We start from the raw sequence: 22,664 nt of genomic DNA, 5'->3' as shown, positions 1-22,664 counted from the left end.
CATTTTATTAATGTTTAGAACCAGGTTACTTTTATTGCACTAGTCCACCAAAGCCTTCACCTCTTCCCTATAAGCATTTTCATTGTTGTCCTGAATAAGACCCACCACTGCTGTGTCATCCACATACTTCACAATATGATTCGTAGCACTTTTGGCACAACAGTCGTGGGTCATCAAAGTGAACAGTAGCGGTCTCAAGACATAGCCCTGTGTGGAACCCGTACTCAAGAAGATGGAGTTGGAAATTTTTCTCCCAATTCACACAAACCTGGGCCTATCAATAAGGAAATCAAGTATCCAGTTACATAAAGGACTATTAAAACCTAATAGGCCCAGTTTGTTCACCAAATGCTGTGGAACTCTGAACTAAAATCAATAAACAGCATTCACACATAAGTATTCTTCTCCTCCAGGTGCTCCAAGCTAAGATGAAGCACACAGGAAAGTGCATCATCTATAGATAGAATAGAAGATATTCTGATAGATAGACCCTATTCTACAAAGGATCTGAAGGCAGGACAAGAAGCAATGGATGGAAACTAATCAAGGAGAGAACCAAGCTAAGGAGAAATTTCCTGTTAGAACAATTAATCAGTAGGACAACTTGCCTCCTGAAGTTGTGGGTGCTCCATCATTGGAGGTTTTTAAAAAGAGATTGGACAACCATTTGTCTGAAATGATATAGGGTTTCCTGCTTGAGCAGGGGTTTGGACTAGAAAACCTCCAAGGCTCCTTCCAACTCTGTTATTCTGTTATATATAACAGTTTGGCTTTATCTTATAGCTAGGATGAAACTCTATCAAAAAATGCACAAAGGAAAGAAATGGTCAGTGTGACACAACTTTAAGTGCTGAACACTGAAAGGAAATATAATGAAGGAGGACAGGGGGAAAAATAATAATTTTTCTGTTACCCAAAGTCACCCAACTGGTTTCTGTGCCTAAGGGAGAACTAGAATCTGGATCTCCCTGCTCCCTGTCCAGCACCTTAACTCACAACATGGCACAGACTCTCATATTGATATATGTATGTGAATGTATATAAAACATTTATTTAAAAACCTTAATTATGAAATTATTTAAAAACTAAACATAAATATAACTATATAACTATATTATTGTTGTATTACCAAAAATAAATTTAGTCTACTACATTTAAAAACACTATATGGTATAAAGAAGAAAATAACCTAATTCCTACTATGATAAGAACCAACATCTCTGGACTAGAAGGGTAGTAAATTGTAATTTTAAATTTTAAATTGATTTTAAATTGGGTTGTTTTAATTACGGCCAAAATATTTAATTATTTTAATACTGTTTTTAAATTTTGTATGCTCTGTTTTTACTTAGGCTGTGCACCGCCCTGAGTCCTATTGGAGAAGGGCGGTATAGAAATTTAATTAAATAAATAAATAAATAATTCTGAATCTTACAATTGTAGCCCATGATCACAAGTAGCTAAAAGAAGTTGCATTCTAATACATGACTTAGATTAATAAGTAAACCAATGACAAACTGGGTATTTGCTTCATCCATACAAATTTACAATAATCATTAACTTTTTAAATATGTTAAAACAAAAACTAATTAAAATATTTAAGCTGAACCAAGACAAGCATTGCTCTGAAAATATGTATTAGTTTGATGCTAAATTTGTTTTTAATAACACTAATCCTTCACAATAAACCTAAGGATGTTTTCATTTGCCTCTCAATAGCCTCTTTTACCTGAGAGATACCGGTATATTTTCAAATATTCTTACCTACTAAATTCAGTATCTTCCTGGGGATAGCTTCTGAATAATATAAAAAACCCTAATATTTTCCAGACACTCATCTAGCAGAATATTTGATTTACTCTATATTGTATTGCATTGCATTGCATTGCATTGCATTGTAGTATATTATAGTATATTACATTACATTATATTATGTATGATGTTATATCTAGAATATTGACTCTCTCTCTCTCTCTCTCTCTCTCTCTCTCTCTCTCTCTCTCTCTCTCTCTCTCTCTCTGTGTGTGTGTGTGTGTATTAGCCATTGTATATCCATTGCAGGAACATGCAAATTAAACATTAAATGAGATAAAGAACATCCTTGACAAGTTCTACCCTTTGCTTTTATTACTGGTGAAATAATTTAATAATTACAAAATCAGAAAGATTAGGATAATAAACTTTAATCTAAGAAATTAATTGCATAGGAAGTCTAAAATCCTTAAATATCTGATACAAATCCATAATTTGAACATTATCAAATATCTTTTTCCATATCCAAGTTCACATTGCAGTTTAATACATTTAAATGTGCAAGGTTATTATATTAGCTAGAAGTGTTAAAAAACCTGAAACCTAAAACTCTTTCATTAATTGTTTCTTAAACATGAATTTCAACAAGTACTGTATTTTGCAGACTTTACACCAATGCAGCTGTTAAAATTTTAATATCAACATTCAAACTCTTTATAATACCATACTTCTACCTAATATTCAGTACAAATCATTCAGATTCTCAGACATTAGAACACTAAGTCTAGACGCATACACAAATACAAGCACATTTACACCCCAACCAGTATAAGATCACCATGATTGTTTCCTTATATATTTATTCATAAACACAATAGACAACCAAGCCAATATGCTCAATGTTGACCCATTTGCTAAATACTCCATTTATCCTCTGGCATCTTTAATTCCGTCACCTACTATTAATATCACATTCAACCATCAACTTTCCATTCTATATTAATACAAACCATTCCATAATTCCAGCCTATTCATTCCATCATATATATTTTTTTACTTCAACAAATGTACAGTAAACTTTCTCACCTCTGTACATTCTTAGTTTTGCCCCACTTCAAAAAGATTTTGTTTTAACTTCATTTTTAAATCTTAACCATATCCTGCTCTTGTTGAACACATATTCTGCATTTGTCTTTTCTCAATATATACACTGCTCAAAAAAATTAAGGGAACAAAGGAGAAGACATCCGAGATCTGAATGAATGAAATAGCCATATTAAATACTTTGTTCGTTACATACAGTAGTTTTGTGTTCCCTTTAATTGTTTGAGCAGTGTATAAACTACTGTATGTAAAGAACAAAGTATTTAATAAGGCTATTTCATTCATTCAGATCTCGGATGTCTTCTGCTTGTGTTCCCTTTATTTTTTTGAGCAGTATATTTTATAAAATATCTGCCTCTCAGGCTCATTTTTGCAACAATCTTGTGTTTGTGTTCATTTACCTAATCCACAGCTTCTTTTACCACTGCAATGTGTTTTTATTTCCTTTAATATAACACTACAATCTTCTGTAATGCTCTGTAACATGTTCCAAGCAGCTTTCAAGTCCCCTTTCCTTTTACACATTTCTCATTTATTCTGTTGAAAAATGCATTTATCTTGTAATACTTTTCCAAGCAGGACTCACATTTTCTCTTCCTATAGTCCTTCCACTTTGATTTTTTCCAATTATTTTCTTTCTCTGTGTGTCCTTTATTCTCTAAAATTCACTCATGGTACTGTGTAAAAGTAATCTGCTTCACATTCAGAATCTTTCATAATCTTTGTATGATGCTCTCAATCTTTGACCGTAAAAATCATGCTTCTCAATTCATCTTCGTGTATGCATGAACAGACTTACACTTAAACTAAGGACTCAAAACAAACATTTATATAAGCAGATACTCACAAATCACCATTCCAGCCAAAGCTCAATTTTGCCTCTCGGTGCACTCACACTACAGTACATTACTCACACCATAGTATTTGGTTCAAATCTAAATGACCTTGGAAGGCAGCATACTTTTGCCACAACCCACTAATAGGAGATACATGTAATGCACTGATAAGCACTCAGGAATTGTTCAATACCATATCTGTACATTTCTGATATTCCCCATATACAGGTAGTCCTCAACTTACAACAGTTTATTTAATGACCATTCAAAATTACAACGGCGCTGAAAAAAGGTGACTTATGACAGTTTTTCACACTTACGACCATTGGAGCATCCCCGTATTCATGTGATGAAAATTCAACTGCTTGGCAACTGATTCATCTTTATGACAGTTGCAGTGTCCCAGGGTCATGGGAACAGCTTTTGTGACCTTCTGACAAGCAAAATCAATGGAGAAGCCAGAGTCACTTAACAATTATGTTACTAACTTAACAACTGCAGTGATTTACTTAACAACTGTATTTATTTATTTATTTATTTATTTATTTATTTATTAAATTTATATACCGCCCTACTCCCAAAGGACTCAGGGCGGTGAACAGCCAAAAGATAAAAAACACATAGTACAAATGTTAAAAAACCATTTGTGGCAAGAAAGTTCATAAAATGGGGCAAAACTTAACAAATGTTTCACTTAGCAACATAAATTTTGGGCTCAATTGTGGTCGTAAATTGAGGACTACCTGTAATTTTCTTAGAGAATCCCTAAAATAATCCATAGAAGGTCTATGCATGAAAAATAGAAATATGAATACATCTTCTCACACATCTCAGCTTGGAAAAATCTAAAATATCTCCAGTAGGGAGGTAGGTTTCCAGAGGGCATGCAGAGAGAGTGTGGGGGGGAGGGGGGAGGGAGAGAGAGAGAGAGAGACTGAAGGCAAGGCAAAGATAACATCTACAATTCTATCCTCATGCTGGCCAGAGATTTTGTCAATAAATATCAAAGCCATCCATTGACCCAACAGTACTAAGAATAACTGGATAGGGATAATCTTAAACATTGTCATTCAAGAGTTTTACTTACTGAGTTAGTGCAACATCATAATACCCCAAAGAGTTGTTACCACTCCTAGGCTGGCAATCTGGATAGTAATTCTGGTGCCAGGAATTTGCACTTTCACTCCAGTTATCTCTCCATCTTGGATCTGTACAAAGTAAATATAAACAAATAGGTCTTCTTGCATGCATTAAGAATGAAAGGCTAGTCAGAATTAGGCATAGAGCAATGGAATGCCATTCTCCTTAAACTACACAATTGAACTATGATCTGCACTAGTGGAACAGATTAGATAATAATGATTATTTACCTGGGGGGGGGGAGAGAAGGATTGCAGGTAAACAGCATGAAGCTGAGAAATAATTAAGAGAAATGAAATGGTTGAGTTACAGTAATTTTCCCAAATACTGGCTAGGATTGTAGGAATCGTACTTGCTCTTGAAGAGAAGCTATCACCTCTTCCTTCTCTTAGCAAATCACCACTGCGAGAATATTTCCTTATTTAAACCAAACTATAATATAATTTAGTGCAATGGTTAAGGCATCAAGATAAAAACCAAGATGTCATGAGTTCTATACCTGCCTTAGGCACAAGGCCAGATGGGTGACCTTGGGCCAGTCACATTTTATCTGCCCTAGGAAGGAGTGAGTGGCAAATCACTTTTGAAAAAACTTGCCAAGAAAATTGCAGGGACTGGTAGCTTTCACTTTTTATAACTATCATATTTGGGCTACAAAAAGCTTAAAAACCGTATGATGGAAGGTTTACAGCAAGAGTCTCCAACCCCTGGTCCGTGGACCGGCATTGGGCTGCAGCATGCAAGAAACTGGACTGTGCAAAGAAGTGAAGCCCCATCCATGGGATGCAGGCAGCATGTGAAACCATGCCCCCTCTGGTCTGCAGAAAAACCTCTCTCCACGGAACCAGTCCCTAGTGCCCAAAAAGTTGGGGGCCACTTGTTTATAGCATCTCACTACTTCCACCTACAGGTTATCCAGATATTTACAACCCAGCTATAGCACACCTAATTTTTTTAAGCACATGTATTTGAAAATGAAATGAAATGAAATGAAATGAAATGAAATGAAATGAAATGAAATGAAATGAAGTGAAGTGAAATGAAATGAAGTGGGGTGTGTGTGTGTGTGTGTGTGTGTGTGTGTGTGTGTGTGTGTAAAACTTTACCCCATGGTTTTCTTTAAATGAGGTTAGGAGTAAGTGGAACTGCCTGTCAGTGGTGGGTTGCTACCGGTTCTCCCCAGTTCTTGTGAACCAGTAGTGGAAATTTTGAGTATTTCGGAGAACCAGTAAATACCACCTCTGCCTGGCCCTGCCCCCAATCTATTTACTGCCTCCCAGTCTCCCAGCTGATTGGCTAGAAGGAAAAAATCAGAGCTCACTTGACAAAGAAGAGGGGGGAAAAACAAGACACCATCGCTTTAAATTGAGAAGCCAAGAAGCCTCCCAACTAATCAGCTAGAAGGAAAAAATCAGGGCTCACATTTTAGCCAGGAGATCACTTGGCAAAGAAGAAGAAGGAAATAAAACGCCGTTGCTTTAAATTGACAAGCCAAGAAGCAGCTGCTGGAAGGAGGTTTTTACTTGCAGAAGCAAAGTGACATTCAGCAGTTTGTTTCTGGGTCAGCTGAACAACAAACTGGATAAGAGGAGGGATTCTTATATGGTTCTATGTTTTTGAAGTTTTGGGGTTTGTACAACATGGGCTTTGTGTTTCTAAAAAGGTTTGGGCGATTTCCATTGTGAAATATCCTGTCTTGAATGAGTTTTCTGCCTGCTTGTAAATGGAGCTGAACTTCCGGCTTCCACCTTCTATAATCTCTAAGCACCGGTAGCTGTTTTCTTCTTACAAAGTTTCCTTTATGCAGCTGACAGGAATGTGAAATGAGTATCAGGCAGGTTCCTTGTTAGCAGCTTGATTTTTCCTTGCTTTTCTGGGAGCCTTTTCTTATAAGTAATATTTTATTTGGGGAAATAAAGAGAGGGGAGTTTGATTCCTTCCCCGAGCAGGTTAGTAGGGTGGGGAGGGAATGGGGATTTTGAAGTAACCTTCCCCTGGAGTGGGGAGGGAATGGGGATTTTGCAGTATCCTTCCCCTGTCACGCGCACAGAACCGATAATAAAAAAATTTGAAATCCACCACTGCTGCCTGTGGTTTTTCAGTTTCAAAGGGAAGTACAATTAATGAAGAAAATGGCATCCATGCTTCTTGCTTTGAGAAATGCTTTGAGAAGAACAGGGGAAACTATAGAAAGGAGTCTTAGAACTATTGAAAGGGTGAGGACGTTGGAAAGATATAGAGGAAACCAGACTAAGGCTAAGCTAAAGGGGGAGGAGAAGAGAGAGAAAAAAGAATCAGAAATGTGAACTATTTAATCCTACAAATGGAGCCACAGAACTGAAACAGAATTTTGGACTTAACACGTGATCCCAGGAAGATTTTTATTTATTTATTTTATTTATTTAATTAAATTTCTATACCACCCTTCTCCAATAGGACTCAGGGCGGTGCACAGCCTAAGTAAAAACAGAGCATACAAAATTTAAAAACAGTATTAAAATAATTAAATATTTTGGCCGTAATTAAAACAACCCAATTTAAAATCAATTTAAAATTTAGCTCAAGCCAGCCCAGCTAGTTGAAATAAATAAGTTTTCAGGGCCCGACGAAAAATCCGGAGGTCTGTTATTATCCGTAACTCTGGGGGAAGGTTGTTCCAGAGGGTAGGCGCCGTCACAGAGAAGGCTCTCCCCCTGGGGGTCGCCAGCCGACATTATCTGGCGGACGGCACCCTGAGGAGGCCCACTCTGTGCGAGCGTACTGGCCGGTGGGAGGCTATTGGTGGCAGAAGGCGGTCTCGTAAGTACCCCGGCCCTAAGCCATGGAGCGCTTTAAAGGTGGTCACCAACACCTTGAAGCGCACCCGGAAGACCACCGGGAGCCAGTGCAGCTCGCGCAGGAGAGGTGTCACATGGGAGCGCCTCGTCGCCCCCATAATCCCCCGCGCGGCCGCGTTCTGGACCAGCTGGAGCCTCCGGGTGCACCCCAGGGGGAGCCCCATGTAGAGAGCATTGCAGTAGTCCAGGCGGGAAGTGACTAGTGCCTGAGTGACTGTGCGTAGAGAGTTCCGATCTAGAAAGGGGCGCAACTGGCGTATCAGGCGAACCTGATAAAAAGCCCCCTTGGCCACGGCCGTCAAATGATCTTCTAGAGACAGCCGTGCGTCCAGGAGGACGCCCAAGTTGCGAGCCCTCTCCGTGGGGGCGAGTAATTCGCCCCCAATAGCCAGCGATGGCGTCAGCTGGCTATATCGGGACGCTGGAAGCCACAGCCACTCGGTCTTGGAGGGGTTGAGTCGGAGCCTGTTTCTCCCCATCCAGGCCCGCACGGCCTCCAGGCACTGGGACATCACTTCAAGGGCATCATTGGGGTGGCCTGGGGTGGAGATGTACAGCTGGGTGTCATCAGCGTACTGATGGAACTCCACCCCGAAGCCACGGATGATCTCACCCAGCGGCTTTACATAAATGTTGAACAGAAGGGGCGAGAGGACCGACCCTTGCGGCACCCCACAAGCAAGGTGCCTCGGGGTCGACCGCTGCCCCCCCGTCAACACAGATTGCGACCGGTCAGAGAGGTAGGAGGAGAACCACCGCAGAACGGTGCCCCCCACCCCCAACCCCGTCAACCGGTGCAACATGATACCATGGTCGATGGTATCAAAAGCCGCTGAGAGGTCTAACAGGACCAGGATAGAGGAGCAACCCCTATCCCGAGCCCTCCAGAGATCATCCACCAACGCAACCAATGCCGTTTCCGTGCTGTGCCCAGGCCGGAAGCCGGACTGGAGCGGGTCTAGATAGACAGTTTCATCCAGGTACCGGGGAAGCTGTTGCGCTACCACACTCTCAACAACCTTCGCAACGAAGCGAAGGTTGGAGACTGGACAATAGTTAGCCAAAACAGCCGGATCCAGAGAGGGCTTCTTGAGGAGGGGATTCACAACCGCTTCTTTCAAAGCGGCCGGCAGGACCTCCTCACCCAAAGAAGCGTTAACAATCTTCTGGAGCCAGCCTCGTGTCACCTCCCGGGAAGCCAGTACCAACCAGGGGGTACACGGGTCCAATAAACATGTGGTCGCGTTCAGCCGTCCCAGGACCCTGTCCATGTCCTCGGGAGCCACAGGATCGAACTCCCCCCAGATAACACTCTCAAGACCTGCCTCAGTCATCCCGTCCGGACATACCCAGTCAGAGGCCAGCCCTTCCCGAATCTGAGCGATTTTGTCATACAGATACTGCACGAAATCCTCAGCTCGGCCCTGCAAGGGGTCATCCCGCGCTTCCAGATGGAGGAGGGAGTGGGTCACCCTAAACAGGGTGGCCGGGCGATTATCTGATGACGCGATAAGAGCGGCAAAATAGCTAGATTTCGCCGCTTTTATCGCCACTAGGTAGGTCTTAATATGAGACCTCACCAGTGTTTGGTCGGATTCGGAGCGGCTGGTCCTCCAACTACTCTCCAGGTGTCTTTTCCGGCGCTTCATCTCCCTAAGCTCCTCGGAGAACCAAGGAGCTAGGTGAGTTCGGTGCCGGGTCAGAGGCCGCAAAGGCACGACACGGTCCAAGGCCCCAGCAGCCACACTATCCCAGGCGGCCACCAGATCCTCAGCCGAGTCATGAGCCAGAGTCTCAGGAAATGGCCCAAGCTCCATCTGGAACCTATCAGGGTCCATCAGGCGCCTGGGGCGGAACCACCTGGTCGGTCCCGCCTCCCTGTGGCGGGGTGCAGCGGTTAGAAAGTCCAGTCGAAGGAGCGAGTGGTCAGACCATGACAAGGGTTCGATGACTATATCCCCTGTATCAAGGCCACTCGACCACTGACCAGAGACAAAAACTAAGTCCAGAGTGTGTCCACCCCTGTGAGTGGGGTCATGAATTAACTGAGTAAGGTCCATGGCCATCATGGAAGCCATGAACTCCTGAGCCACCTCAGACGTTTCGCCGACAGATGGCAGGTTGAAATCCCCCATGACTAAAAGTCTGGGGGTACCAACCGCCACCTCAGCTATGACGTTGAGCAGCTCAAGCAGGGCCGTTGCCATGCGGCAGGGAGCCAGGTACGTGATCAACAAGCCCATCTGTACTCCACGACCCCACCTCACAAAAAGGGACTCACATCCGGCTATCTGTGGAACAGTGGTCTCCCTCGGATCAAGACTTTCCTTTATAATAACCGCCACCCCCCCACCCCTGCCCTGAGCTCTCGGCTGATGGAATGCTCGGAAACCTGGTGGGCACATATCCACGAGGGGAACCCCCCTCTCATGGCCCAACCAGGTCTCCGTAATACCTGCCAGGTCCGCTCCCCCCTCCTGAATAAGATCGCAAATGAGGGGGACTCATTTTGAGACTGAGATTGAGATAGGAAACTGAAATGTTTGGTGTTAGCTTACATCCCCAGTTTTTACAGAACTTGAAGACAGCATATTTGACACTTTCTACCTATGGTAGTTTTCTCTACAAGAACATTCCTGTTAGGTTGGGCTGAATGCCTGATTCAAAGATGCCAAGTGAATTGCATGGCCAAGGGTAGATTTGAACCTGAGTCTCTCTAATCCTCTCTAATCCTCTAGTCTCTAAGAAATATGCCACACTGACTGCCCTACCTTAGTCTCAAAATCTGGCCCAAAAAGTAGGGAATTACGAACTCCTTTTTCAAATCTTAAATGTTAGTATACTGTAGTAAGTTATGAATACTTAAGTGTTGCAGTTTCACAGGCCTGCTGCATTTGTCTCCTTTTCAGGAGGACATTCAACTCTAACCATTCTAAACTTTAGTCCCTCACTATACTAAGATACTAAGAATTCATAAAGAATAAAGAAATGCTTACAAATGACTTCCCATAATACATATAAATATAAGCATACCCTATTACTTTACTTCCGCATTTCCCAATATCCATTATTCCTATATAGATTGGTCTTTGTCAGTGCTAGTTGGAAATTATAAATTGTTTTAGCCCAGAAGGCACCAGACTGGAGAAAAATATTTTAGCTCCATAATGTTCTCAGCCATTTATCCTATGGGAAACGCAGTACCTCTTTTGCTTGGATGTACTTGGGTGAATCTTTGGTACGCTTCAGGGTCCTCCATGAAGCCATGATGCAGCCCTTCATATTCTTGCCTGAAAAGTAACCCAAAAGGAATGAGCCAAATAAGAGGCAGAAAAATGTGCTTTAGTAGGCTATCTACTGTATATCTTTTTGTAGTTGGAAATAGTTGGAAATAGTTCATCAAAAACAGTTCCAGAAACTAACACATATTGATTATGTGCCATCAAGTCATTTTCAATTCCTAGTGACCACATAGATTTTCTCCATGATGATCTGTCTCTAACCTGATCTTCCACGTCTTCCAATCACCATTGTAAATCCATCCACCTTGGTACAGACCATCCTCTTATCCTTCCTTCCACCTTTCCCAACATTACAGCCTTTTCCAGAGAGCTGGGTCTTCACATAATTATTAGACATAATAATAATAGATCTTTATTTACTGTTATAATATATCACCATTATTCGATCATTAATGTGACTCTTTCTCCTAAATCTATTATTAAATAATTTTAAAATGTGAGATTTCATTGACAACTTGGTAGGGCCCACTAACTCAGTAGACGGTTGAACTTAGTGATCTATAAATCAATAGAATAAGTAGTGGCAGTACTAACAAAAAGATGGGACAAACTGAAGGATGCAAAATGTAAAAAAGTAGCAAAACCACAAAGCTTTTGCATTCTAATTTAGGAGTTACAAAGGCCTGGTTAAAATAATAGCAGGAAATTATAGCTTCCATTATGTGAATAATTTGGTCTTTTTTCACTTTCATAATTTTTCAATTATGCATAAATGGATTGGTTTGAACTTTGGGTAGCTGTTCCTTTGGTTTCTTGTTTGTGTTTAGAAAAGTTGATCAGAAATATTCATTTCTAGTTTACTATAATTATGCTCAAAGATAAGGGCAAAGCAGAACATTAGTTTGTATATAATACTGTATAAATGCAGGCAAATCTAAAAAATATATAATGTTAAACAGTTGTTTCAGTCCAAAGAATAGATTAGCTAGACCACATAAAACCTACTAAATATATACTGTATATTAAACAATATGCAGTATAGGCCAGAGAATCATGACAACATACAATACATTGCACACTAAGCAATATACAAGGCAGGGAAGCCACAACTTTATAGTCACTCAATGATCAAAATAAAGTGGTGGTGGTGTTGTCAACAAAAGTTTTAAGTCCAGATAGAAAGATTAAAGCATCAGAGGAAGTCACTTTGAAAGCTGTAGGACCAAATCATTAAAAGCCCTCAATCTTGCAATTGCTTCCAGGGCATCAGGAAAAGCTAAATATGACAACAAGGCTAAGTAAATAGATTTTGTGTGGATGTTCCTGCTCAGCCACAGTGCAGGATCCAAAAGGTCAAAATTAAGATTATTATGGTAGCACTTGACCTTATTCAGGACCCCATGCAGGGCTCTGCAGGCTATAGAGATATGAGAGAAAAAGATTCAAAACAACCCCAACTGCAATAAAACACACTTTCTCATAATCTCTGAAATCAGACAATTTTGTTTCTTTAGACTATGATTTAGAACCAGCTGAAATCAGAGCCTAGACCTCCTTGTGCTGCCTGTCTATATCATTTCCCAACATTGTCACTCCTTATTTTTCATGTTAGCTTTACCTTGTGTAAGACCAGTCTGGATAGCTACTTTTATAATATTCTGCCCTGGAGTTTGGTCTCATATAGTTCTGGGGCCTTGGATGATGGATGGGATGGTGGTGCTGAGTATCTAGCCAAGGCGGAGGTCCTACTTGGAAATCAGGATGGTATCCTTCATGCCTGAAATGTGGAGGTGGAGGACCATGGTAGACTTCCCTCCATGGGCTCCTTCCATATCCTTCAAACCAGGTTGCACACCTCCCTTGATCCTGGGGCTGTCGTGGTGGCATCCATGAGTCCATTCAGGACTTTTTATTAAAGACTGTTCTTATTTAGATTTTGTTCAGTATCTAAATTTCTTCAGTTTCCTATAAATATAAAAACAATCAAAAGGCAGTAGGTTCAATGAAAAGAAGCATTCTTCCAAACAAGATAGCCAAACTGTAAAGACTTTTGCCTTCATGGTTATAGGTCTAGAAAGGCTCCAGGGAAGACTATTCTTGCTACGTCCTAGAGGCATATCTATAAATTCTTTATAAATTAGGATTTTTAAAATACCTTTTCCCCCTTTGGAAAAGAGAATATATGAGATTGTTAATATTTATTCATCTCTTTGTAGTTTGATAGAAAATACATGAAGTTACTGTTAAAGAAACAAGTTTATGCCCTAGGCACAGAATTCTTACAAGTTTTTAATACTGCAATTAGCTTTCACACTAATTGATATCTAACATTGGTAACTTTACTGCTAAATGAAAATAAAGAGTTATAATCAGGCCAATCCACATACATTATTTCAAAATTATACAACAAATCCTGCTTGATTTATCAGAAAACAATGGCTTGATAATACTTTCATTATTTAGTTAATACATTAATGATAACATCAGATATCTGATTATTTTCTGACATACAGTATAATCTTTCCGATATTATATCACTAATTATTGAAAAGATGTCTGTAATAGTTCCCTAAAGGTTGAATAAACTTGAGATCTTTCTGGTCTCTTAGTCCATTTTAAAAGGGTCATACAGATACGTAGTCCATCTTCTATCTATACATCAGTCATTCAGTCACATCGCCAAACCAGCAGGGAGTGATATTGTACAAACATCTGACAACACATTTTTATTGATTGCAATCCTCTCTATCAAACGTGTCTTCTGTGCAATTCTAACATTTGTGTATGGTGAAACCTATTTCATTTATACACCAAAAGGGCAAGGAAAAAAATCAGGTAAAATGCTACAGGATAACTCCAGGACAACTTGAGTGAGCAATGCTATCTTATGTCTATATACCCATAATACCCCTACTTACAATGCACATACCTTTATTAGAAATGAGACCACCAGCTCCAGTTCTTTCAGCTTACTCGCAGTGGTACTTATCTGTTCCAAGACAGCTGTCAAAGTCCATTTGCCACATGGGTGGATACCTGACCAAGTTTCTACCCACCGTAGATGAGTACTCTCAGTTTTTTCCTGGTGTCAAAGTCCTGGACAATGCAATAATCCTGACTGAGCAGAGCAAAGGGCACATTAAACCTTTGTAAACAATACATTGGATCCTTCCAAACAAACTAAATATTTAGTGCATTTTGCATCACTTAAAATGCAGGTAGAGTAGAATGACATGGGAAGTTGCTCAGCAAAATTGGATTACTTGTTTTCCCTTCCCCCATCTTCAGGAACCTTTTCTACATATTCTTGGGTTTTTATAATGAAAGATGAATGGCTTGGAGCAACTTGTTTCAAGAGCCATAAGATGCTCAGGTTTGTTCCAAAAGCTATTCTAAATTTAAAACTTAGTACTGGCCAGGTAAAACCTAGTGAGTACTGGCCAGGTGGAACAGGTGTCCTCAAGGTGAAGCTATAGCAGAAGAGTAGTATGGATGACGGAGACTTGGAGAAGACAGCAACTTGCCTTTATGGAGTCAATGGGAGGAAAGAGAATGAATCCAGGAGTCCTTCAGACTTCCGGCGGCGATCTCAGCGCGTTAGGGACGAAAGGGGCGATGCTCCGCTCCTGAGTTCCTAACAATCCCGCATCTGGAGCCGAAACAGGCGTTATTGATCTCGTAGTGATCAATAGCTTAAAGGGGAACATCTTAGGACCTCAGAGGAGATCGCACCTTCTCTGAAGGTACAAGATTAAGCCCTTAATCCAGAGTGAGGAAAAACCAGCCTTACGGGACTGGCCAGAGGCGCTGATAACTGTATAAGAGGGAAGCGAAGATTGAAAACTATAAGAGGTCATCAACAGAAGACTATTATCTAGAAAAACCCAAAAAACTACCTGATAATAAGAAGCAGCGCTGGTGGAAGAGAAACCCGAAAAAAGAAAGAGGATAAGCGGCGACGGAAGATAGATCGGAATGGAGCCATTTTGAAAGCAAAGTGACAGCGCAAAAATCTGAACAGCTGAGTGTACAGTGAGAGCGGAAGAACGGAAGAAGGTAATTCCTATGAACACTGCGACGAGAATAGTGAATAATTTAAAAAGATTTTGATATTATTATTGGACTTTATGAGTGTGGACTGGATTGAGCGGAGAGAGTTGGACAAATAAGAACAGAACGTGCAGCACCAGAGCGAGCGGAGAGAGCGTGTGCAGTGTGGAGTACCGGAGATCGGAGGAGAGAAGAGGAACCTGGACGGATTTCTACAAATTGTATTGGATTTAACTGATGTGGAGTGGCCAGAGTGGATTTATAAATTGATCGTATTGGATTTTACTGATGTGGAGTGGCCAGAGTGGATTGAATTAGATAATTCGAAGAAGAAAAAGTCTGTGGGAGAGTGCGGAGAGTTGGGACAAACCCCGGTAAAATTGATTGGAGTGGATTTATACAAACTATCTTTTAGTGATACTTCTTGCGAAGATTAGGATACAAAACTGATACAAAGTGTGAGGGACTTTGATTATTTGACTACTAGAGACTGAACTGTTTGGATTGAACAATTTAAATATTGACTAATACTTGGTGAACCAGATAATAAGGACTTAAATAGAGGATACAACATTATACTCTGGGGATCGGATGTGGATTCTAACAACAGGAATACAGAGGACTATAGATTAAATTGGATCGTGGAATAATTAAAGTGAATAGGGTGACTCAGACCTTTGGAACTGTATTTGGTTGGAAGAAAGATAAGTTTACATAACACCAAGAAAGATAAAAGATTATAATTAATGGACAATATATATATGCTTGGCTTGATTTAAGTTTATTCTACTATATATCATAAGATACTAGACCCGGAAAATAACCTTTAATAACTTATTAGTTTTTTTCTTAAGTAGTTTGTCTAATTTGTTTATTTGAAATTAATTAAACATTTATAGCATATTATCTTCAATTATATTTAATTAATTTATTCATATACAGTAAATGATTTTAAATAATTAGATAGAACTATAATAATTAAATTGCTATTGATACTATTTTAGAACTATTATAATAAAATACATTTTATTTTGTAAGTAATTGAAGAATAAGGTAACTAATGAATTGTTAGAAGCTTACTTTTTCCCCGTTGTTTCCCCCTTCTCTTGCTTCCCCCCCGCCTTCCTTTTTGCTGTTTTCCCAATATCGTATTATTAACCAGAAATACTCTGAAAAAACCTTGTAAAAATAATCCTGCATCTAGGTTATAAACATTAGACCTGAGAATTTTATGAAATTGTGGGCAAAAATAATAAGCATAATAGATATGGCAACCTCAAACATACCAACTACTATTAAATCAACCAAGAAAATACCCCCAACCCAAACACTATTGGTGGCTTCCCCGGTCCAGCAGAAGACAGGGGAAACAACAGATAAAGAAAAGACCAACATAGGTATTCAAAACATCCAAGCTGCCCTTGCAATGATTCAGGAGGGAATGAAAAGGATGGAAGATAAGATGACCCTGAATCATGATGAAACCAAAAAGAACCATGAACAAATGCGATTGGATGTAGGGGAAATTAAAGATGAGATTAGAAATATAGATGAAAAAATAGAGAAAATTCAACAAAATATAACCGAAAACGAACAGAGAATCCATAAAGTTGAGGAAAAGGTGGAAGTCACAGCTACCAGGTTGGAACAGATGGAGAACCAACAAGCAACAAGAAGTCGAGACACAGAAGACGCACTGACATTTCTCGAAATGGAAAAGGCATCTTTCTACTTAAGATTTCAAAATATAGAAGAACAGAGAGAGGAAGACTTGGGCGAAATTATGGTTGGAATTTTGGCAGAGGCGACACATAAGGATAAGGATGAAATAAGAGGTGGTATTGACGAAATTTACAGGGCCTTCACAAACTATGCCAGAAGAAACAAACTCCCTAAAGAAGTACACATCAGATTTACAAAAAAAACAATGAAAGAAGAAATATACCGAAAGATGAGAGAGGAGACAGTCATGTACAAAGGGAGGGAAGTTCTAACGCTAAAACAAGTACCGAGAAGGGCCAGGGATAGGAGAAGAGAATATAACTTCTTAACCCGACAGTTAAATAAACTCAAGATTAAATTTAGATGGCTTATACCAGAAGGAGTACTCATTTCTTGGGAAGGAAGAAAATTTCGAATCGACACCATAGAAAAAGCCCAGGACTTCGCAGACCAACATTTAGGATATGAAGGAGAACAGGAGAGCAGAGGAGGCAGAGAAGATTCAAACCCCAGTGACCAAGAAGAGCAACCAATAAATAAGGAGGACAAGGAACGGAAGAAGGGAAAGCTGGGGAAGGAGGAAATGACGGGGATCACACAAAGAGTCACAAGAAACACATCAAAACTCAAAACAACAGACAAATAAACAACACCAGGAATGGAAGAAGAACTAAAACTCATCTCTATAAATATAAATGGTCTAAATTCACCAAGCAAAAGACATCAGATATTCACTAAACTGCAAAAATTAGGAGCAGATATAATCACCCTACAAGAGGTACACATAAAAAAACAACAGAAAAAATTACTCGAAAATAAAAAATTAGGAGTAATGTACACATCCTTAGGCCACTGTAAAAAAAGGGGAGTGGTAATATATGTTAGAGACCATATAAGAACAAAGCCGATATATGTGGACAAAGAGGGTCGAGTCTTAATAATAGAAGTAAAACTGGAAACAAAAATAATACTGTTAGTAGCCATCTACGCCCCAAATGGAAACCAAATAGACTTTTATAAAAAATTACAAGATAAATTAAAAGAGCTGGATTATGAAAATATCTGCATTGTCGGAGATTTTAATGCAATTGTCAACACACGAGAAGACTACTATAGTAACAGGAAGAACAAAATCAAAAGGAAGACACTGCCACAAACATTCAAGAACTTGGTACAAGAAATGAGTCTACATGACACTTGGCGAGAGTTAAATACTACAACCAAACAGTACACATACTTTTCTGGCCCACATCAATCGTGGTCAAGATTGGATATGGCCTGGATGACACCCCAACTAAGTAAAGAAACACACGACGTAGAAATTATGCCTAACATGTGGGCTGACCACAACCCCATCAAAATAATTTGGAAAGGCTCCCGAAAACAAAAAAGATGGAAAATGGACACAAGCATTATAAAGGAAAAAGAATATCTACAAATGATGGAAAAAGAGATTAAGATATTTTTCCAAATTAACACAAAGGACCAAACGTCGTTACAAAATCTATGGGACACGACGAAAGCATATATTAGGGGCCTAACCATTGCATACGTGGCAAAGAGAAAAAAAGAGAAACAAAGAATCAGGAATGACTTATTGGAAGAAATCAAGATAGAAGAAACTAAATTACAACAGCACCCTAATAATAAGATAGCACAGCAAAAACTTAATTTGGCTAAACACAAATTGAATTTGACTACAAAAGCTGATTTGGCACAAAAAATAAAAATGGCAAAACAGACCAACTTTGAACACGCAAATAAAACTGGACGCTGGTTAGCCCATAAATTAAAAAAGCAAACAGACAAAAGAATTATACACCAACTCCAGGACGAATCAGGAACTTTATTCCATACACACGTAGATAAGAAAAACATAGCCAAAACATTCTTTCAGAATCTTTATCGGCAGGAAGATGTCCCGGAAGACCAAATTCGAAAATATCTTAGTAAAGTGAATATTACACAATTTGAAGAAGAACATAGAGAGACCCTGAACCGTCCCATAACAATGACTGAATTGACTGAAGCTCGTAAAAAACAAAAGAACAATAAAACTCCAGGACCAGATGGAATTCCTACTGAATTTTATAAACACTCCCAACAAGAAATAGACGAAATATTGCTACAAGTCTTCAACGCAGCATTATTGACAGCTGAAATCCCAAAATCATGGACAGAAACCATTATTACGTTAATACACAAAGAAGATTTAGACCGGACCCAAGTTAGGAATTACAGACCCATTTCATTACTCAATGTAGATTACAAACTATTCATGTCAATATTAGCGCAGAGACTTAAAACAATAATTCATAAATACATACATACAGACCAAAACGGCTTCATACCCAGGAGGCAGATTAAAAATAATTTGAGAACGATCATAGATATACTGGAATACTACGATAAGAAAATAGATAAGGAAATAGCTTTAATATCTCTCGACGCCCAGAAGGCCTTTGATAATTTAAATTGGTCCTTTCTTACATCACAACTCGAATTAATGAATTGCGGAGAGAAATTCCTTAAATTGATAAGAAAGATTTACTCCTGTCAAACAGCCAAAATTGCAATAAATGGTGACATGACACAAACTTTTGACATTCAGAAAGGCGTACGACAAGGTTGCCCCATGTCACCTCTATTATTTATAATCGCACTGGAAGTTTTACTAACGGAAATCAGGAAGGAAGAAGACGTAGAAGGCCTTAAGATTCGGGGAGAGGAGTACAAATTACTTGCCTTTGCAGACGATGTGATCTTCATATTGGAAAACCCAATACGATCTGGAACCAGGTTGATGACAATGATAGAGGAATACGGGGAAGTTGCGGGCCTCAAAATAAATAAGCAGAAGACGAAAGTATTGACGAAGAATATGACCCAAACACAACAGTTGAAATTAGAACAAGAATTAGGACTTCAAATAGTAAAGAAAATAAAATACCTAGGTATTTGGCTGACAGCAAAAGCAACTACAATTAAAGAAGATAATTATACCAAATTGTTAAAACAAATCAAAAAAGACTTAGAAATTTGGAGTAGATTACAACTCTCATTGATGGGCAGAATTGCCTCAATAAAAATGAATATATTACCAAGAGTACTATATTTATATCAAGTGATACCAATACACCCCGGAAGAGATTTCTTTAAGAACCTCAACAAAACAACAATGAACTACATATGGCAGGGAAAGAAGGCCAGAATTAAAATCAAAGCCCTACAGGATTCACGGGACAAAGGAGGTCTAGCAACACCAGATTGGGAACTCTACTATAAGGCATCAGGATTGACCTGGATTAAAGAATGGATGGAACTCGACAACAAAAGAACTTTATATTTAGAAGGCTTTGACTTAATAAGAGGATGGCACGCTTTCTTATGGGACGGATCGGATAAAAGACACATGTACTTCCAATGTCATATAATTCGAGCTTCATTATTCAAGATCTGGCAGGATATTAAGAGAACTCACTATACTAAAATACCAAAATGGTGGTCCCCGATGGAAGCATTGATATACCCGAACACTCTCGAAATAGGAAAAATGATGAGGTACCAAGACTTACTGAATCATGAAGGCGAACTCATTTCAAGACAGCAACTCCAAAACTCTGGCATAAATATCGATTGGTGGCCCTATACTCAAATACACTCAAGACACATAGCAGACAAAAAGCAATATGGAATCTCGAATAATTTGAATGAATTAGATAAGATTTTACAAGGCCCAGAACAAAAAATGATAACCAAATTATATAACTACTTACTTAGATATAAATTACTGGAAGAAACAGTAAAAGAAAATATGATAAGATGGGCCAGGGACATAGGGCACAACATTCAACTGGCAAACTGGGAGAAATTGTGGAAACAGAACATCAAAATGACAAGAGCCATACCCTACAAAGAAAACCTCATAAAAATGTTTTACAGATGGCACCTAACACCAGCCAGACTAGCCAAAATATATCCAAACACCTCCCCACGCTGTTGGAAGTGCAAAACAAAAAAGGGGACATACTACCATGCCTGGTGGAAATGTACAAAGGCCCAACAATACTGGAAGGACACAAAGGAAATTATTGAAGAAATAATAAACCAACAAGTAGAAAACACTCCAGAATTCTTTTTATTTGGAATGATAACAACACAACACAACAAAGAGACAAAATACCTCATCATACACATCTTGACAGCAGCACGGTTACTGTTTGCGCAAAATTGGAAATCAGATCAACTCCCAACCAAAGACAAACTAATCTCGAAGATAACAGAATGTGCCGAGATGGATAGACTGACACTAGAACTCCAAGATAAAGAAGAAAGTGAATTCTATCTTGTATGGCACCAGTGGTATCAATGGCTAGAAAAGAAAATCAGTACAAATATAGATGAAAGAAAATAGGGTAGAAAAAATAAAACCGGAAATAAATAAATTAAGAGGAGATGCAAGATTATTTCCAATCTAAAACATCCAAATTGACAAAGTATTACTTATATATTAATTTATAAAGCAATATATATTCTGATGATGATCAAAACATATATGTAAAGTTTGGTATGGGTAGGTTGGTGGTGGGAACTTGTTTGTCTTTGTAATGTCTTTGTATTTTTTGTATTGTCTTTATATCTCTGTTTAAAACTCAATAAAAAAATTAAAAAAAAAAAAAAAAGAATCCAGGAGTCCTTCATTCATTCTTTTAGCCCAGTTGATTACATCAGAGACAGTACTATGGAGTACTGACAGAAATCCTTTGCTTTCGAGCCAAAATGCTTGATGATTTCACATTAAACTGAAATACATGGTTACTAGGTAACTAGGTTATGCAGGTGTAGGAAAAAAAAGAAATTCTAATTCAGATTCTAATTCAGATCTGCATTTTATTCTATCACATAGATTAGCAACTGGAACAAGTATTTCAAACCTGGACACAGCTCAGAACTGAATGTGCCATCTTGCTTAAGTTCACACTGTTAACATTGTTAATCACAAAAATATCTAAGGGGAGGTAGATCACCATGCAGATCACCACTGAAGATAAATTGAACATAGTCTCACCTAGGGCTACTTCTTAGCTGGAACAAAACTTTATCCACACATGATTGTAAACAAACATTGCCGGAAATAATTTATTTTCTTTCCTCTCCCTCCCTCTCCCCAAAAGAAACTAAAATTTTCTTAGTGACAAAGTTCATTTTATATATGTTCTTCTATCTTATATCCCGTTTTATATATCTTTCCCTTGCTCCACCTTTAAAACCTCCGCAATTCTTCTTAACTGACCTTCACAGAGATTACTTACAAAGTCTATCACTAAACCAAAAGGCTTGCAGATGCTTCTGCATCCCATGACAGTAGCAAGCTCGGCCGCTGAATCGGCTCATTAGAATAGGCGCTATCCCCCTTGCCACGTCAGCCAAGCGGAACCTTCGAGCGGGGATTCTTCCTCCCCGCCGGAGCTGTTCCTTCTTTACACGCTGAGAGTGACGGGGGGGGGGGGGAAAGTTCGATGGTTAAATTTAGGTCGCCATGCAAAGAAGGTCACTCCAAAGAAGGTCGAGAAATTTGAGGGCAATTTATAATTAAGCTTGCCATGGATTGGCGGAGGCAGAGGGGCAATCAATGTTGCAAACTGAGGTTTGAGACAAACCTCACTGCATGTTTGAAGGGGGGGGGGGGAATCAAGATCTGCTTTAAAAAGAAAGTAAAAAACCACGACCCGTTTTCCCACCTACGAATTCAGAGTGTTTATAAAAGCCATGAAGGATGAAACCCAAATGGGAGAATTAGCACTGCAGCTCTCCTAGAACATGCCGGGCAGTGCTCCGTTCAGTATATTTTTCTCTAATTTGGAACCCTACAGTTCGGTCTGATTAGCGTGCTTCTTTGAGCATCTCTGACCGTCTTGCAAATGATCCCCATATTTTTGTCCCTGTCCTGGTTTGGTGGGGGGATTCATGTCAGTGATCCT

General features: G+C 39.3%; 1 protein-coding gene across 5 annotated transcripts in view; it reads right to left on the bottom strand.

Moving 5' to 3' along the window:
* Positions 1-22,121, bottom strand: part of SEC16B (SEC16 homolog B, endoplasmic reticulum export factor) — a 76,126-nt gene extending 54,005 nt beyond the window's left edge. For 4 of the 5 annotated variants that reach the window (XR_015733199.1, XM_087890147.1, XM_034409731.3 and 1 more), the window contains exons 1-5: positions 21,996-22,090; positions 13,841-14,029; positions 12,530-12,876; positions 10,874-10,959; positions 4,780-4,900 (exon numbers count right to left, since the gene is read on the bottom strand). Coding sequence is in view for 4 of the 5 variants with exons in the window: in XM_087890147.1 (XP_087746273.1) it covers positions 4,780-4,900; positions 10,874-10,959; positions 12,530-12,810 (488 nt within the window). In the remaining variant the exon portion in view is untranslated. Of the gene's footprint in view, positions 1-4,779; positions 4,901-10,873; positions 10,960-12,529; positions 12,877-13,840; positions 14,030-21,995 lie in introns of all 5 variants that reach the window. The other variant, XM_087890148.1, reaches the window with a different exon arrangement.
* Between the last annotated feature and the right edge of the window lie 543 nt (positions 22,122-22,664).

This window comes from Pantherophis guttatus, chromosome 3 (assembly GCF_059756535.1).
Source record: "Pantherophis guttatus breed Tessera chromosome 3, ASM5975653v1, whole genome shotgun sequence".
NCBI classification, from domain to species: Eukaryota; Metazoa; Chordata; class Lepidosauria; order Squamata; family Colubridae; genus Pantherophis; species Pantherophis guttatus.
Note: the sequence above shows the minus strand (reverse complement) of the source record. Positions and strands in the feature narration are given on the sequence as shown.